Source organism: Gopherus evgoodei, chromosome 11, assembly GCF_007399415.2.
Source record: "Gopherus evgoodei ecotype Sinaloan lineage chromosome 11, rGopEvg1_v1.p, whole genome shotgun sequence".
Lineage (NCBI taxonomy): Eukaryota > Metazoa > Chordata > Testudines > Testudinidae > Gopherus > Gopherus evgoodei.
The window spans coordinates 68,390,348-68,409,793 of NC_044332.1; the positions used below are offsets into that span (position 1 = coordinate 68,390,348).

Genomic DNA, 19,446 nt, shown 5'->3' on the forward strand with positions numbered 1-19,446 from the left:
AGGTTGAGAGCTCGCAACCCCCCATGTAATAACCTCATGGCCCCTTGAGGGGTCCAGACCACCAGTTTGAGAACCCTGGCCTAGAGTATTTAAATTGGTGGATGCTCTTGAAAATTTAGACCCAGATCTTGAGTAGTTCTGGGCACCTTCAACTGCCACTGAAATTGGTGGGAGCCAGAAGGTGCTTAATATCGCTCAGGATCTGGCCCTTCATGAATGCTGCTCACCAGGCCGAAAATGGTGTCCTTCTGGAGGAAGAGATGGCGGGAGAAGGATGGGTGAATTGATGGGTTAGATGATAGCAGCCGGGGAAGGGAAATAAATGCCAAACTATAGTGTTGTCTCGGGCACTTGTTCAGAGCCCTGCTTTTTGCAAATACAAAAATGAATGAACCTGAAAATTAACCCAGCCTCCTACCCTTTCAGGTGATAGATTTTTCTCCTTAGCTAACAAAGACAACAGGTAAATGGTTAAATATCAACATTTGTCTTTTTCTTCAAACAAAATCTTGGGCCAGTTTTCTTCTTCTAGGGGACTCTGCTTATTATTAATTGGACCAGAAATCTCCTGTCTAATTTGTCTGGCTTAGTACAAAATCTCTTTTCCTTTTTAAAGAAAAGTCATTTTTTTAAGTTTCCGTGTATTTGGCTTAAGCACAAGAATAAGGGAAAATATGTTAAAGGATAGTCGGCTCTTGATTTAAAAGTGGTCTCAATAGTCCAATGAATAGAAGCAGCATCCTTTTGAATGGCCTAAGAACCACTTTTTAAATGCAACCAGGTCTGTCTATGCACACACGTTTCACAGCTAATGAAACTCTAGCTTAATCCTTCTAACCTCATTGGGGTTGTTTTGGATTCAGTCCTACAAACTATGTCAGCGTTTGTCCTCCCAAAGGGATAGAGAAGGGAGGTATCGCAAAGTGCTTGCATATTCAGTGCTTGGTATGGTTTAGCATTAAAGTGTTTTTTTTTCACTCCGGTACGTGAGGAGTTGCATGTTGCTGAGAAGTTTTTTGCCATTTGTCCAAGAGATCAGGTCTGTCAAATGCCTTGTGCTTGCCAGATCAAGAATGCACATTGCAAAATGAGCTGGAATGTAATGTGCCTGTGCTGGGACAATGGGGATGGGAGAGAGAAAGAATGAGACTGGTGTGTTAGCCACATGAATGGCAAATATTTGTTCCTACAATCTTATATTCATTGTGTGGCTCGTTAGAAATGCCATTATGGAAACTTCGGGTTGGCAACCATGTCAAAAAGGAGAAATATAAACTGGGGAATCGTTTCTTGGATTGATTTGAATTGAAATATTTAAATTACCAGGAAGCTCACCAGAGTTGGATTGTGGTTTTCAGAAGTGCCTAAATCACTCGTGAAAACACATGTCCGTGAAAGTCAAGGGAACTTGTGCTCCCAAACTACTCAGGTGCATTTGAAAATCCCAGCCTTGGACGCCACTGCACCAAAGGGAAAAGCTAAGGGTACGTCTACACTATGGGATTATTCTGATTTTACATAAACTGGTTTTATAAAACAGATTGTATAAAGTCGAGTGCACGCGGCCACACTAAGCACATTAATTCGGTGGTGTGCGTCCATGGTCCGAGGCTAGCATCCATTTCCGGAGAGTTGCACTGTGGGTAGCTATTCCATAGCTATCCCATAGTTCCCGCAGTCTCCCCCGCCCCTTAGAATTCTGGGTTGAGAGCCCAGTGGCTGATGGGGCAAAAATCATTGTCGCGGATGGTCCTGGGTAAATGTCGTCAGTCATTCCTTCCTCCGGGAAAGCAATGGCAGACAATCATTTCGCACCCTTTTTCCCTGGATTGCCCTGGCAGACGCCATAGCACGGCAACCATGGAGCCCGTTCAGCTTTTTTTTTTAACAGTCACCGTATGTGTACTGGATGCCACGGACAGAGGCGATACTCCAGCGCTACACAGCAGCATTCATTTGCTTTTGCATGATAGCAGAGACGGTTATCAGTCGTTCTGTACCGTCTGCTGCTGGTGTAAATTGGCAATAAGATGACGGTTATCTGTCCTTTTGTGCTGTCTGCTGCTATCATGGGTGCCCCTGGCTAAGATCGGCCGGGAGCACAAAGGCAAAACTGGGAATGACTCCCCGAGTCAATCCCTCCTTTATGGTTTCTAAAAATAGAGTCAGTCCTGCCTAGAATATGGGGCAAGTGTACTAGAGAACCAGTGTATCAGAGAGTACTGTTGCTCCATGTCAGATCCCGCAGAAATGGTGAGCTACATGCCATTCACGGGGGGTGCCTCTGCAACAACCCCACCCATTGCTTCCCTCCTCCCCCAACCTTCCTGGGCTACCGTGGCAGTGTCCCCCCCATTTGTGTCATGAAGTTATAAAGAATGCAGGAATAAGAAACAATGACTTGTTAGTGAGATAAAATGAGAGGGAGGCAGCCTCCCGGTGCTATGACAGTCCAGGCAGGACATTAAGCGGTGCGGGGGAGAGGAGCCCAGCATGCCACTGCTATGATAGTCCAGGCAGTACAGAATCTTTTCTTTACACAGGAAAGGGAGGGGGCTGATAGAGCTCAGCCCCCAGTTGCTATGATGAGGACGGTTACCAGCCGTTCTGTACCATCTACTGGGAATGACCAGGAATCATTCCTATTTTCACCCAGACGCCCCCGGCCAGCTCCCTGCAAAGTGGGCAGGTTATCAGCTTAAGTGAAAGCATCACTTGGGTTTTAGCCCACAGCTCCAAGTGAGCCAGCTAACCTGGGTGTAAAGCACCACCAAACTTGGGTGGGAGGGTTTTGTGTGCAAACAGGAGGAGAGTTAGTGTGATGGCCTGGGTGCAAGAGAATCCCCAGACAGCTGCCCCATGCTAGCCTCCATCTAATGGCTACTGGGAACCAGGTGAGCTGAGAAGCTACTAGAGCTATAGCCTCAGCCAAGCCACCACCCACAGGAGCTGTGATTGGAGGATCACCCAGCTCCACTGATTGGTCCAAGTGCGCTATTTAAGCCAGGAGGAGGACTAGGAAGTTTCTTTGAGTAACAAGGTGGTTTCCTGCTGTGCTCCACTGGACCATGCTTGTCTCTGCCTCTTGCACCCAGCCTGTTCCTGGTCTGCTTCTGTCTCCTGCCTTACCTCATCTTCACTCCTGTTTTCTCTGTGCTTCTGCACCATGCTTAATCCTCGCCTTTCCTCCTGCCCTTATGCCTCAACTCCAGTCTTCGGTGACCAGTCCTAGCTCCAGCCTTGGCTTCTGATTTCTGTCCCTGAATTTGGCTTGACCCTTGTCTCTGGCATTTGGCATCTGACCTTGGCTCTGAGCCTCAGCTTTGATTCCTGATTCTGATCTGCCTTGACCCCTGGCTCTGGTAACTGGCAGTTGACTCTGGCATTGAGCCTTGGCTTTGTTCCTGAGCCTGGCTGCCTGCACTGCCCACTAGACCAGACTCCTGGTCCATAGCAGTTAGGGATAAATAAGGCTCTGATTTTAGCAGGAAAATTTTTCGTTAATTTCATAGCAGAGGTGCAGGAAGAAAAAAATCAGTCATGGAAAGACCACTAAATAATGTGGTTTCCACTACATCTACAGACACAACAGGTGAGGTCTGGGATGGGGTTTGCTGGGGGAGTGGAGAGCAAGCCTGCGCCATACTCACCCTGTAATGACCGCTCCTGTCCCAGGGGGCTGGATCTGGCTCCCCACCCCAGCACTGCTATCTGGCACACAGGATCACAGCGCCTCTTGGCTTGGGGGCCTGATCAAATGTGTTTTTACAGCCACTGCCAAGATTTCATGAGTGTTGCTCAAATTCATGATTTCTCTGACCAGTGTGACAAAGTTGCAGCCCTAGGATAACGCTAAGTAAGAGCCCAGATTAATTCTGAAGTGAAAACCTACACTGAGTTTGTGTGTGGGGTGTGTGTGTGCTATATACCTTCGTGAGTAGAGACCTCCTTCGTGTATTGCAGCTCAGAATGGCTTTTTATGACCAGTATTTAATGAAAATGCCATAGCTCTCCCTATCGCGCCACACTGTTTGCAGCAGCATGACAATTCCATGTTGCTGAGGAAACAAGGTCAGATTTACTGTGTTTGGAGGAATTTGGCAGGTCTCCTTTGACTATAAAAGCAGCTGAAACGCTTATTCTTGGAGCACAGAGAGGGTCTGGTGGACAGTTCACTTATGTATATACCTCCTCATGCCTTTTTAAATAACTTTACTTGAAAGAAATGTTGGAAAATGGCACTCAAAGGGGTTCCTGAGTTTTATCCCTGGTGAGGAGTCAGCGGACAGCCTGCAGTATCCTTTTAATTAGTGATAAGAGAGATTCTTCTGTTGTATGGGAGTGAGGATGGGACAATACACAGCACAACCCGAGAAGCACTTGGCTCAGAAGAGGAGACTGATGACTCTCTCCTGATTTTGTTTCCACCCAGGAAAAGATTGGCTGGCGGAAAGAGGCCTCTCATTTGCTGGTCTTCACGACGGATGATGTGCCACACATAGCACTGGATGGGAAGTTAGGTGGACTGGTCCAGCCACATGATGGCCAGTGTCACCTGAATGAGGCGAACGAATACAGTGCGTCCAACCAGCTGGTGAGATTAAACCACAGTGTCTCCTGTGTGCTGGGTTCCCTTGTTATTGGGTGCTTCGGAACCTCTGAGTGTCAGCAAATTCCTTGCATTTATTTATTTGGTTTCAAAATACCCCTATTAAAAGAGCTGTTCTTGCAGGTTGTAGGACCCTCTGACAGATGTCAACAACTTTCACTCCCTACCACCCTGGGGGCTTCATTTGAGCCAGCAGTCTACAGGTGAAAGACTCCTTTTGCACTGCCAAGTCCCTGAGCCATCCAACCCCTCCTTGTTTCCTGTAGCATCCAAAAATGGCTAAACAGACTTTCAAGCTTGCAGACCCCTCAGGGTTAGTTGCACACAGGAAAGGTGCATTTGACACCCCAAATCATGGCAAGATTTGTTCAGAGAGTGTAAAGAAAAAGTAAAATGTCGTATTCCTCTTCTAATATATGCACACTAGATTGTCTGTCATCTCTTCAGTGCAGGGACTGTGTGTACAGTATCTAGCACAATGTGGCCCTGTTCCTGACTGGGGCTTCTGGGTCTGATAGTTATATAAATATTAAATGATAATAGACAAACTAACCTTTTTTTGGAAATTACAAGTGAGTCAGCAGAGGAGACTGCAGGTTACTTCCTGGGTGACTGAGTCCTTGTCTGCTGTGTAATTATCAAGTTCTGCTGATCTACACTTTATTCTGCTGCTTACAAACCCTAATTATTGTGTTCCTGACTGTACATAGAAGGTTCCTCACCCTCATTATGCCAGGCTTTCCTGGGTGGCTGCCTCATGACAATAGGCTGGAGTCCTCAAAGCAAGCTAATTTTTCTTTTGCCTGTTTGAATTTTAACAAATAAAATTACATTTCCATTGGTCACGCCTACTTACTATGTATTGGTGTGGCATTATGTTGTGAAATTGGCAAAGAAGGAATCCATGGGCTTCCATGTTTTTCATCTCAACGTCTCCAAGTTAAACTTGATAAGTTTGCACGTAAAAAGATGGTGGTTTTTTCCCCCAACTGCAAACTCAGGCCTAGGATCTGAAATTCCAGCTAATCTCTTTTTGCCTTCTTCATTTAATCCACACAGTGAAGATCTTGCAAATGGTCTGCTGATGGTGTGCAGGGCCAGATGGAATCCATCTTACTCTCCCACATCTGTGTGGGCTTTGCAGGTCTAAAGTGAAAACTCAGATGTTAATCTGCTTATTTTCTTGTCATGACTCTAAGACACAAGGAGCAGACAATGCATTTCACCACTTTCAGGGCGAAATAATATCAGATCTCTCTCTCTCTGCAGTAGATTTCCCATGACAACAACCCCAAATAATGGCCTCATCTCCCTTCCTCGAAGATGGCGATTAATTTAAATCCATGCACTCACTGATGGCAAAGTAGAGTGAGGAGTGCAGTGTTTCCGATGAGTTGTTTGCTGTAGCTGATTTTGTTGGCACTTGAATGTGATGGGTGTGTAAGAAATACGTATACAGAGAGAATATGTCACTTTTCTGGCTACACAGTAAGGGCTCTGCATAACCATAAAACATGCTGCGTTTCCACAGGGAATTTTGCTTCTCTAGTTAGAATAAAAATTAAATTGCTCTTTGTTTCAGTGTCACAAATGAGTCTTTCCGATCTGTTTTCCTAGGATTATCCTTCCCTGGCACTGCTTGGGGAGAAACTGGCTGAAAACAACATTCACCTCATTTTTGCTGTGACAAAAGCTCATTATATCCTTTACAAGGTAAGCACTGTTGAACCACCCAGCAGAGAGATGGTTTTTATGTGATCAAGAATCTATTGCGGGGGAAAGAGACGTTAGTGCCACTTGGAATAGTCTTCCTTCCGACATGAATAGAATGAAGCAGGCTGGTGTTGGGAGGAAAGGAGGAACAACTCTGAATTAAATATGTGTGAGCGAGAGACCATCTGATCCATGCTGTGCTGTAAAGCATGGAAATTCTTGCACAAGTTGAACTCACCCAGTTGTGTCTCTTCAGTTTTCCAGTTCGTTTACAAAGTCTTGTCATTTCAGTGAAAAGCACGTAAGCTTCTTACAGTAAATAGATAAACATTTATGATCATGGGAATACTTAAAATAGACTCTGGCCTGATCTTGATTTTAGGAAAGTTGCCAGTGATTCAGCATCTGAGAGAGCAGACACCTGTTCATCCGACTGCTATTACTTAATCCCATTACCTAGGAATGCACAGTGTTTCTGCCCAGCTGTATTTTTCCATCACTAAATCCAGAGCTTTGAAGCAGAAAATATTTTTTCTGAGGGATTTCAAATAGTATCTGGGCTAAAACACCTGTAGAGTTTCTATTCTCAGTCTCAACTATTTCTAGAAACACACACACACTGGGTGTGGGTCCCTGCCACCACTGCTGCCTTTTTTTTCATTATTATTATTTTTAAAAGAAGGAAATCATGCTGTTCATCATAAAAAATAAAGTGGAGAAGGGAAATGGTTGCATGGAAGGTGCTCTCGTAAATGTTTGCATCCGGGTTTAAAAAAAAAAAACTCTTAGCCCAGAAACTCATCCTTTGCACTAAAGCAAATGTTGGTAATATCAAAATCATGCTAGTAACACCTGGCGAGCTAAATGGCTTATTATCTCGTTCTCCACACCCTTTTCAGTGCAACAAGCATACCCACCAGAGCGATCTCTCTTGGAATCCAAGGCTTGCTTCCTGTATGGCAGGAATTCATGCCAAATTCTGCGCTCATTTGCACAAGTGCAAATCCACTGGATCTTGCTCCATCTAATGGGTGTGGATCTTGGTTGGTTGGGAGTGGGTTACTGATCATTATTTGGCCAGTTTCTTTGGCTATGGATTTCGATTAGCATTTTATGGACCCATAATGCTCCTATTTCCTTTGTCAAGTGCTCCAGATTAAAATTACACTGTATCATGTACTCTAATTAATAGAGTCTAGGCAAAACTGTGTTTTCCATCCCATGCAAGCAACAATTGATGTTAATGGCTGCACGGGTGGAAGTGAGAGCACAATTTAACCCGTACTCTATATTTCTGAGGGTGAATCTTTGTGTGTTTGTTTTTAAGAATTTTACAGCGCTAATTCCCGGAACGACAGTGGAGATTTTACATCAAGACTCCAACAACATTATCCAGCTGATAGTCAAGGCATACAATGTAAGTTTCTTTTACTTTAACATTTCAACTAATGTGTAGTAAAAACTGAGTTCAGTTGAACTTGTTTATTCCTCCCTTGTGGTCTCCACCCATAATTGGTTTCTTCTGAACCCTCTATCTGTAGGACCAGAACTATCACTGGAGCTGCTGCCTCCCACCCTTCAGGGATTGTGGTGTCTGGGTCAGACTCAGGATGAGGTTGTTTGTGCTGATTTCATGCCCTGTCTGTCTATCTTAGATACTTATACAGTGCCCCTTACTGTAGTATCTGATTCCTTTACAGTCTTGAATGTATTTATCCTCTTAACACCCTTGTGAGACAGGGAACTGCTCTTATCCCCATTTTACAGATGGAGAATTGAGGCACAGTGGGACTAAGGGCTTGTCTATCTGAACATGGTAAGCTGGGCTGTGACTACTCCGCACAAGCCTGCCATGCACCAGCTCTCTGTGTTGACTCTGCTGGCGTGCGTTAACACTTAGTTAATGTGCTTTGATCTAATTCTAGTGTTCTTTGAAAAAGGACTGATCAAAGCACATTAATGAACTGTTAACATGTCAGCAGGGTCAACATGGACAGCCAGTGCACAGCAGGCTAAAGTCCCAGCCCAGCTTGTCATGAAATAAATACTCATGTAGACGAGCCCTAAGTAACTTGTCTAAAGTAACACAGGAAGCCTGTAACAGAGCAGGAAATTGAATCTGGTTCTCCTAAGTACCAAGCTACCACCCTAACTACTGGGCCATGTTTTCTCTCTTCCTGAATGTTGCTGTCTCTAAATCAGAGCACCCCAATGGTGGTAAAGCCAGTGATATCTTAGCTAGTGTGTCTTTGTCAGGCAGCTCACTGTGGGCCTGATCCAGCTCTGTGACACTCAGAGGGCAAGGGACTCTCTGGTATCAGGTAGTGAGTTTCAGCTGGTCTGACCAATTCAGTGTGCCCCAACTCACCGTGTTTACAATTTGTATCTAAAAGATGTCATGTAACATGTCATTGGAAAACCAGTATCTCCCTGATCATTAATATTCTTGTGTGATATATATAGGTGGTGTGCAGGGCTTAAATTCTCAGAGAGTATTTCCCGGAGCCTCCCTGAAACTGGCTCACAGCCCCCCGGAGGTTTGAAAATATTTACGAGAGCTCTGCTCTGGACAGGTCCAGCTGAATTTAAGCCTTGGCGGTGTGTATTAAGAGTTATGGATATAAGCTGGAATGCTGACTAAACTGTGTTTAAGCCAGGCATGTCAAGGGGAGTTGATAAACAGTTCTTCCCTAGACAAAGGAATGTGTATTTGCTTCTCTGACCAGCCCAGCTATCAGGCAGAGAAAATGAAGGTCCATTTAGATATTAGATAAACAAAACTGTCAAGCTAATGAACCAGTTGGGAGGAGACAGCATGGCATCTACACCTTGGTCTGGGTTTTATTTTTCAAAGAATACATTGCAAAGTTTTATTGGTCTATAAAGAGGTGGGGGCCTGAACCTCAAGGAATGAGCAATTGCATCAACTGATTGTAGACAATATTGCTGTATTATAAAAGTATAACGAGTGAGGTGTTTTATGAATGCCTACGACACATTGGTGATTAACGTCATTGTGAATTGTATGTATTAACACTACATAAGTAATTACGAGGAGTCCTTGTGGCACCTTAGAGACTAACACATTTATTTGGGCATAAGCTTTTGTGGGCTAGAACCAACTTTATCGGATGCATGGAGTGGAAAATACAGTAGCAGGTATATATACATAGTACATGAAAAGATGGGCATTGCCTTACCAAGTTTGTGGGGAGTGTGTGTGTGTCAGTCTAATGACACAATTCAATTAACAGTAAAATACCAAGGGAGGAAAATATCACTTTTATAATGGTAATGAGGGTGTCCCATTTCAAACAGCTGACAAGAAGGTATGAGTAACAGTAGGGGGAAATTAGTATGGGGAAATTAGTTTTTGTAATGACCCATCCACTCCCAGTCTTTATTCAGGCCTAATTTGATGGTGTCCAGTTTGCAAATTAATTCCAGTTCTACATTTTCATGTTGGAATCAGTTTTAGAAGTTTTTTTGTTGAAGAATTGCCACTTTTAAGTCTGTTATTGAGTGACCAGGGAAATTGAAGTGTTCTCCTACTGGTTTTTGAATGTTATAATTCCTGATGTCAGATTTGTGTCCATTTATTCTTTTGCGTAGAGACTGTCCAGTTTGGCCAATGTACACAGCAGAGGGGCATTGCTGGCACATGATGAGATATATCACATTGGTAGATGTGCAGGTGAACAAGCCCCTGATGGTGTGGCTGATGTGGTTAGGTCCTGTGATGGTGTCCCTTGAATAGATATGCAGACAGAGTTGGCACTGGGATTTGTTGCAGAGTTTGGTTCCCGGGTTAGTGTTTTTGTTGTGTGGTGTGTCGTTGCTAGTGAGTATTTGCTTCAGGTTGAGGGGCTGTCTGTAAGTGAGGACTGGCCTGTCTCCCAAGGTCTGTGAGAGTTGAAGGATCATCCTTCAGGATAGGTTGTAGATCCCAGTAATTATGGATACTCATGGATATTAGGTTTGTCAGTCTGTGCCCAAACAAAGGGGGAAATGGGTCTCTCTCAGACAGGGGTGAACATCACACCTGTCTCCTATGTAAATTAAGCTTCCTAGAATCAAAACCATGGAAGCCCCATGTGTGTACAGGGGGATGGGAAACCCACAGGAAGGGAAAAACAACATGAGGTCATCCTGCCTCTTGAAACAAGGTCACTGAACTCTGGAAGATATAAGGAGAGACAGAAGGCCATTTTGACATCTATCACTAGACAGACACAAGGGAACAGAGCTCTTGCAAGCTGAGAAAGATAAGACCTTCAACCAAGAGGGGGTTGACATCTTCGGGAACTGAATATAGGTGAGAAACCTGCTTAGGCAAAGTTCTTTCAAGTAGGAAGACCAGGGAAGCCAGCATCTTGCACTTCTGTCCTAACTGGGGGAAAGTCAGCCATGGCTAGGAAGAAGGAAGATTAGTAAGATTTCCCTCAATCCTTTCTCCCTCTCTGGTGCTTCCCTGTTTATTTTCTGTATCAAACTTTCTCCGTGGATTCCCACAACTGGATTCCCTCCACCTCCTGCTCTGCTTTTCCTACTCTCAGTCTGGCGTCTGACAATCCAGCTGTGTTCTTTCTGCCTTGCACATCACCACTGGCCATCACATCTGTCTATTGCCTTGATGAAGCATGAGGTGTAATAGAATTTGGCTGGCTCTTCTATAACCGTAGCAGCTATGTAGTGTTGCTGATTTAAAAAACAACATGCCTTTGTCAGTAAACTGAACCGATACATGCTTGGAAAAATCGACAGTGTTGGGTTCTAGCTTTGTTTATGCTGCATGAACATCAATAGGAATTATACATATGATAGAATGTGACCCAACGATAGCAGCAACAAGGCGCTATTTTTAGAGTCACTTTCCTAAACATCGTGGTAAAGTCGAGCTGTATTTCAAACATGCTTCTACTGTTAGCCCCTGATGGTTTTCACTTGGCAATCCCTTAGAAACCTTTGAATACAACAGCTATCCTTGAATCTTCTTTTTGTACGTGATAGTCTCATTTTTAGAGAAATGTCCTGTTCTTTGATTTTCCCCTTTGCTATATGGATAGTTGTATTTTTACGTGACAGATCATTTCATCAGATTTCTGAATACTCCCTTTAGGTTACTTCAAGGTTCTCTCTTCTCCCTGAGAAGCAACACAACAATTTTAGCCTTTGCCTGTAATATACATTTTTTAGTAAGTACTTTCTCTCTGTCGATGTCAAAGTGGGATAAGCATCATTAGAAATGCCTGCTCTAAGATGATTATCCCCATAGACAGTGGAGGCAGGAACTGAAGCATAGAGAGATAAAATGATTTTCCCAAGTGTACACAGCAGCTGGGTTGGTGGCAGGGTGGGAAAGAGAACCCAAGTCTTTTGCCCTGTTGGCTGGACCATATCACCACCTGTTAAAACAGGAATCAGCCTGGCTGCTTTTTGTTGCAGTCTCTCCTGTGTGATGAAGACCTTCCTTTGAAAAAGTTCTCAGTTATATCCCATGAGGTTTCCCCAGTACAACGATACATAGTAAAAAGGGGGATGGATGAAGGATATCATAGAATCCTAGAAATAAGAGAAAAGACCCCCTAAGCTATCGTGTGAGCAGCGTGGGGTTGTTCTCTCCAGTCTGCACTTCAGTGCTCTGTTCAGTGTGGTTTCAAATGAGTACACTATTGAAAGTTCCCACCAGTCCTTACGGGTATGTCTCCACTGCAAATAAGGTGTGTTCTTAACTCATTTTATCTAACCCACATTAGCTCACTCGGGTTAAAACAGCTGTGCAGACAAGGCGACTCTGCATTTAACATGGGGTTAGTAGCTTGAGTTCAACGCCACGCTCCTGTATAGGCTTTAACTGGAACTGCTAACCTGGGTTAAAAACAGACTTGCCATATCTTCACTGGTCTTTTAACCCAAGTTAGCTAATCTAAGAACAAACTTTTTCCCCCCTCAGTGTGTAGACATATCCTCAGAGATGATCAGATCAGAGTCTAATAGCTATGGGGGCACTGTAGAGCATATGCTTTTCCCGGCTTTTTGGGTACATGAGATAGCACCAAGTGGTTAAATGATAGTTAGCAAAGGATGGTGGCTGGAGTATTCCAAGTGCTGATAGAAAAATGCCAAGACAGCTTTTCTCCAGCTCATTAAATAGACTCAGTCTTGATCAAGTGATAACTCAGTGTATTTACATTACTGATAGTCTCCCTTCTAGGACACAGATGGCTGCTGAAATTTGCCCAGACCAGGAAGAGATAGCACATTATTCTGACAGGTCAATGTTAATTTTGTGAGATTAGTTTTAGGGGGAGTGGGTTGGCAGATGTATGTGGAGTGTGTTTGAACTTTACAGAAACCTACTGTGTTCAGACTCCAAGTAATAGAACCTCTGCAGGGGCTATAATGTGAACCCATGAACCTGACAGCACAATCCAGACTCCAGACAGGAAATAGTTTCCTGTATTACAACATAGATATGGAAGTTAGGGTTTTTTGTCTTGGGTTGTTTAGATTTGCATGGTCTAAACCTGTTTTTTTCCCTGATGCTTTCCAAAAGTATTAGCCTTTTGCTAGCATTGCCTTTCAGTGTGAACACTGGGTTCATTAACAGACTGACTGGATGTGGTGTTAAGCCAGACTGGGTTGGAGAACCTACCAGAGCATTAGGAGAGCTGATCAAAAAAAATGTATGCACCAAAATATTCCTCCTTGACAACATTTTTTGATTTAGATTTTTTCTGATCAGAAACAAACAAGAAACTTGGTTTCAGATTAGTATTTCAAAATGAAATGAATAGTTTGGTTTCAATTTGACTTAAATGGGGGAGAAAGGGCAGAAAGAAGAGTATATAAGAGAGGGATGAGGAACCTTCCCCCAACCCCTCAAATCTGAAAATGGAAAAGAAATGCAGTTCTTCAATCTGAAATGTTCTGAAATGAAACAAAATGAAAATTTTCTTTTTAGTTCTCAACAAAAATTCTCATAGAAAACCTGACATCTTTCAAGAGAAAAATTTCAAAGCTTGTCTGTTTCCCCTCCCCGCCCCCTGAGAAATATTTTCTCTGGAAAACTGTTGGTTTTCTGACCAGCATTGTTAATCAGTGAGCTAATACAGTACAATTGCTGGCATGATAATTCTGACTTGGTAAAGTTTTCCACACCCTTTCTGTAGATGTAAACGACGTCTCAGGGTGCAAGAGAGTGAAGAATCAGGCCCTTTATTTTCATAACAGTAATTTTATACAGGAGAGTTACGGGTGTTCAGGCAGATGCTGACCTTCTCCTCAGAGGTAAATAACAGGACTCATTCATACTCTAGAGCAGTTTTTCTTCCTGGCACAGAAATATCTGTTTTAAGATCTAGTTATACATTGCTGCATTCCAGTCACATTGTGCACAAACAATCCTCAGGTATATTAGTCTGTGATTTGAATATGCAGCATTATGGACACATGCACAGTACTGCCCTGGATCCACCATAAAACCTCCAACTGATGTCTTTGGGATACGAGCTATGTTTTACTAGTCCTTCACTTTCCAGTGGAGAAAATAGCTTTTGTGACTGTTTGACGGTGACTAGCCTTTCTGTGAAGGAGTGGGTGCATGTGTGTGAATGGATAGCTGCCCACGAATCTAGCTGTGCTGGTCAAAAGCACACTGAGCTGATATAATATTACATAAGCATATGTCTGCATGCATGATTTTTTTTTAAATGATATATCTAGATGCACAGCCACACTGAGCACAGTATAACCACCTCAATAGACTAAGAAGAACCATATGCACAAGAAAGATGCCTGCTGATTTTAGTAATCTGATGGGTTTCTTTTCTGTGTGATTTCTAGAGTATTCGGTCTAAAGTAGAACTAACCGTTTGGGACAATCCTGAGGATGTCAGCTTGACCTTCACAGCTACATGCCAAGATGGTTTGTTGTATCCTGGACTCAGGAAGTGTGAAGAGCTCCAAATCGGAGACACGGTAAGTTTGATTTTTGCATCTCCATTAGATGGGTTGTTGTGATACTGTGTGATCTTGTGGGAGTCACTTCACTCTTCTTTGCCTAATGTTGCCCTCTGTTAAGTGGATAATAATACTTGCCTTCCTCCCTTGGGCAACATATTAAGGTCTAGTTAATGCTGAAATCCTCTGATGACGGTACCACAAAAGTGCTAAGAGATGGTGGCTTTGTGAGAAGTAAATCAGTTCAAGGTCAGCTCTAACCTTGGAATAAGGGAAAACAGGCATCTTGATTTCAATCACATGCATGGAGTTTTCTTGAGCATTTTATGGACTGTGAAAGGCAGGATTAGATTCTGATCCCAGGCATCTGTGTCATCTTCTTACCTCTTATTTCCTCAAATCTCTTTATCTCTTAGGTATTACAAATTTTATTGCGATCATGTCTGAGATCCTTAGTCTTCTGTCTCTCCCAAAATGCACTCACCTACCAGTATTCCATTTCAATGACCTTCTGCAGTATTTCAAAAAGTGAGAAGCATACAAAAAGTGGATGGCACTATTATGTCACTTGGTGAATCTGAGATACAACTCAAGACAACACTGTAGGGTAGAAACACAGCTTGCCCTAAATGCTAACATTGTCCCATTTTGGAATCTGTCGTACGCTAATTAATAAATAGGAAAGCTTAGCTGTGTTTGTCTTAAAGTTGCATGTTTGTAAGATAAATGGGTTGATCAACTATGTCCAGTCTGTTTTCAGGACATTTAGGGAAATGTTGCAACATGATAAATTACTAGAAAAGACAAAGAATGAAACTTTTGGGCCAAAATCAGGATAAGATCAGGAAGATGGCTTTGTTTTCAGCTTTCAGTTCTCCTAGGAGGATTTAGAGATTGGGTCTTTGGTCTTTTTCTTTCCTATTGGCAATTCCCTGAGTGGACAGCAAGGCCTGCAGCATGGCATCTCCTGAGGAAATGATTGTCCTCTGGTAGCGAGAGATTGTTCTTGGATTCTTTCCAAGAATGACTTGACAGAACAAGGAGCAGTGGTCTCAAGTTGCAGTGGGGGAGGTCTAGGTTGGATATTAGGAAACACTATTTCACTAGGAGGTTGGTGAAGCACTGGAATGGGTTACCTAGGGAGGTGGTGGAATCTCTTTCCTTAGAGGTTAAGGTCCGGCTTGACCAAGCCCTGGCTGGGATGATTTAGTTGGAGTTGGTCCTCCTTTGAGCAGGGAGTTGGACTAGATGACCTCCTGAGGTCTCTTCCAACCCTAATCTTCTGTGATTCTATAATACTGTTTGGACATGATAGACTCAGTACTATGCTACACAAATTTCAAGGGGAAAACAGCCCTTAAGACATGTGTTGTCTTGGACTTGCTACTCTATATTAGTCTATTTCTATCTTGCATGCAAAACAGAAGGCTGAACTCCAGACAGCCAGATTGTCAGTGGGTATAAATCATCATGAAGCCATTGAAGGCAATGGAGCCAGGCCAGCTTACACCAGCAGAGAATCTTGCTCTCAGTGATATGTTTGTTGTACTGATGCATGGAGTAGCTGAATGCCATTACTCTATTTTCCTTATTTTAGAAGAATTACAGATTTTTCCTGAGGTTAAGAGTAAATCAGTGCTTGGAATGTTAAAATGCTTTGAAACAGGAATGATGTTTAAACATGTTAAAAAAAATAAGATTCTTGGGGACTTGGACTGTTAATGAAAAGGATGGTTTCAGCATTTCTAGCTGATTTACCTGTTTTTTAAATCAATGGAGAAAATTCATCTCTGATTCAACTCCACCAATATCAGCTGAGTTACACTGGGATGGATTTAGCCCATTGTGATTAAAATCTGTGTAGTCAAACTCAGACTGTGGCTGGCATTTCTGTCGTAAGAATGGGGTAGTGAGGGAGGAGGAGGTACAGAGAATATTTCCTCTTTAATTTGAAGCTGCATATGAGACCCAACACTGTCAAAATATAGCAAAGGGCAGAAACAGGTTGTTCCATTTGTTGGAGTTGTTTTTTTGTTTTGCCAGTTATTTTTGTGAGAAGGTCACATGCCATCTTTCTACCAATCTCCAGCCATTCCCTTTTGTGTTAGCCAGCTAAAGAAGTTGGCATGGAGCTGCTGCCACCCAGCCCATGACAGTTGGCATATTATTGAGTCTGGGAAAGGCAAAAGAGGACCCCTGGAAAGACCTCAGGCATTTTAAGCATCTTGAGACATGGGCCTTTTCAAACCCAGTGGTTTTCTGGGGAAATGAAAAACTGATCAGTAGTCTTGTCTTCCTGGGTAGGATCATGGTAGTAAGAGATGGGATAATCAGGTAACCTAATTCATCCTCTAGCATAGATAGAGCTAAGGATAGCGCTGACAGTGTATCATCTGATACTACTCTTGATAATGCTCACTGTGGTTTGGCACATACATTAAGGTCTCTTCAGCTGCCATCTCATCCCCAGAGTACCCTGCAGAAAGCATTTTGCATTATGGGTTATGACTTGTTGGATAAGTGCAGGAAGATAAAAGGTAAGTAATAACATTCAACTTGCTGAGACTTAGTGAGTGACAGAGTTCCAAACATTCGGGGACGCAGCTTTCAGTGGTGTGTGGGATTCCTTTCTTTGCCATTTTCTGGCACCTGCTTTTAGAGCAGCATGTTAGAATGGTAACACCAGGCTTCTGTGCAAGGATGTACATTTGGGTCTGAAGGGGACATGCTTCACAGCAAAGTATAGTTGGGAGGCAGGATGGGGTCTTCTGAATCATCACGTTTTCCTCTGTTCATCCCTCCACCTCCTGATACCCTCCAGTTACACACTGTGGCCTTCTGTCTTCCCACTGCTCCTGTTTCACTGTTTCTTTTATCTCCTGTTGCCCCTTGCCACAGAACTCTCTCCTTGTCTGCATCCAACAACCGCCCTCTGTTATCTCCTTGAAACCCTCCATAAAGCCCACTTCTTCAAGCAATCCTTCCTCCTCCTCCTCCTCCTCCTCAATAATCTTATACCCTCCCTTTCTTGAACAGTTACCCTGTGTCTTGTTTTGGATTTATCTTGTAAACTCTTAAAGGCAGGAAAACCCTCTGAGGCATACATTTGTATATGTTTGCAGTGTGCCCGGGCCTGTTTTCTGGTGCCACCACTAAGGTTGCTCTGTCTTGGCACGAGGGTTGGCAATCTTAATGCAATGCACTGGCTAATTCCTGTAAGCAGTCTAGTGGTGTATAAGTAGTGAATAACTGTCCGTTTCCATCTGAGTGTGACTCTTTGGGGAGATGGTCAGGGTTGCTCCATGTATCAGCCATAGGTTGTGGACATGGTCTCTCTTCCCTGTGGATTGAGTGCACAGCCTCTCTGCAGAGATGCTAGCCCTTGCTGGCCCAGGAAGTGAGAGAGAAACTAGGAGAAAGCATCCCTTGCATTGACTGCAGCATCACAGAATGAATCGGGATGATGAGGTGCTACATATATAAAGCATAATAATTTTGGGGATAGGCTACAAAAGGGCAGGCAGCACAGTATGAGCATTTCCTACCCTGGACAGAGAGTCAGGCAGATTAGTAATCAGAAGCCCCCCTGACGTGAACAGAGCGCTAATGGGTCTGCTGTAAGGCACAATTCCGTGCTGGCAGTGGGAGGATTGGATATAAGCTGGTAGGTCTCTGCCACCTTTAATTTTCATGCTTCTCTGCTTTCTCTCAATGACCCATTAGTGCTGTAAAGTTTGCCTCGCTGCAGAAAACTTGAAAGGGAACAACGGTCTTTGTAGCAGTAGAATTTCCCTCAATTCATGTTTGGGGCTACATCCTGCTCCAGTTAAAGTCAATGGTAAAATTCCCATTGACTTCAAAGGCAGCAGGATCTGGCTCTTAAAGCTGTAGGGAAACTTTCTTAAAAGAGGATAATGCTGGTATTGGGGTCCTAATCTGCTGTGGTTTAATCCTAGAAGCACTGGTGTCAATCCATGTAATCCTGCTGGCTTTTCACTGATCCCTTTAGCTCAGTCTCTCTGATCTGATTTCCTCTGTAATTTAGCATTTTTTCTATTCTCTGTAATCATTACAGGTCTTGGAAATCAGTCTCCCACCCCCGATCCCCTTTTTCCAAAGAAGGGACAGTATTGTTGCTGTTTCCATTAGGTGGAACTGGGTGCTGAAATTCCATTTTGCATGATGCCGTTTGGCAAATAAGAACAGCACAGAGCAGATGTATTCCAATTGCAGCGAGAACTCAAGGTGACTCTTTAAAGGAGAAGAATCTTTTTTCCCCTCTGTTTTTGTTTTGTGTCTTCAAAATAAACCCAAGTGACTGTAGTATATAAGAGAAGGGTTTATTCAGAGGCCTGGAATGAACATACTTTGTACTAAAATAATGCCTTCCATGCAAAGATCTCAAAGTATTTTTTCCTCACCTGCTTGCATCCATCTGGACTGCGAGATGTGAACCAGCACTCTGTGTTTGTTAATAACAATAGCAGCTCCCTGCAGCCTATAAAAGGGCATGACTTCTTCAATCTTCATAGTCCAAGACATTGGCTGTAAGGTTTTCTTGGTTCTCAAGGAGAAAATCCCTTGCATTGACTGCAGCATCACAGAATGAATCGGGATGATGAGGTGCTACATATATAATTAAAGAGAGAGAGAAACAAATTATAATAGAAGTATCCATCTAAATACCAGTAACATTGTGGAGACTTTGATAAAATGTAGGACTGATTTCTCAAACGTCAGGAGTTTGGGCCACATGATGCTTGCTAAATTTGCATATACAGTTATCATGATTCCATGTGCAAATCAGGAATTTGTGCTCACAACTGACCTGTTATATCCAATTTCCATATGCAGTTGTGGACATTATAAATACAAATTAATTATGAAGCTGTGCAATTTTGACTCCAATCCTGGATTCCTGAATATTTGTTAACCTTTGCCAGATCGTTACATTGATTCTTTAAATAGAATAGAATGCCTGCTCCCGTTAAAACTCTTTTCCACTTTGCAGAAACCAGAGTGAGCAATAATGAAGAAAATTACCTCTAACTGCTGGTGACTCTAATATTATTGCAAATTTTCTCTCTTATACTTGTGCCTTCTTTTAGAATGAGCTGTCCACAAAAAATAAATATTTTGGTTAGTGAGTGACATTTCTTGTA

General features: G+C 43.1%; 1 protein-coding gene across 2 annotated transcripts in view; it reads left to right on the forward strand.

Annotated features, from left to right (window-relative positions):
- ITGB5 (integrin subunit beta 5) overlaps positions 1-19,446 on the forward strand; it is a 110,950-nt gene that overhangs the window by 45,097 nt on the left and 46,407 nt on the right. For both annotated transcript variants that reach the window (XR_004002630.1, XM_030580187.1), the window contains exons 6-9: positions 4,433-4,594; positions 6,227-6,322; positions 7,650-7,739; positions 14,168-14,302. Coding sequence is in view for 1 of the 2 variants with exons in the window: in XM_030580187.1 (XP_030436047.1) it covers positions 4,433-4,594; positions 6,227-6,322; positions 7,650-7,739; positions 14,168-14,302 (483 nt within the window). In the remaining variant the exon portion in view is untranslated. The remainder of the gene's footprint in view (positions 1-4,432; positions 4,595-6,226; positions 6,323-7,649; positions 7,740-14,167; positions 14,303-19,446) is intronic.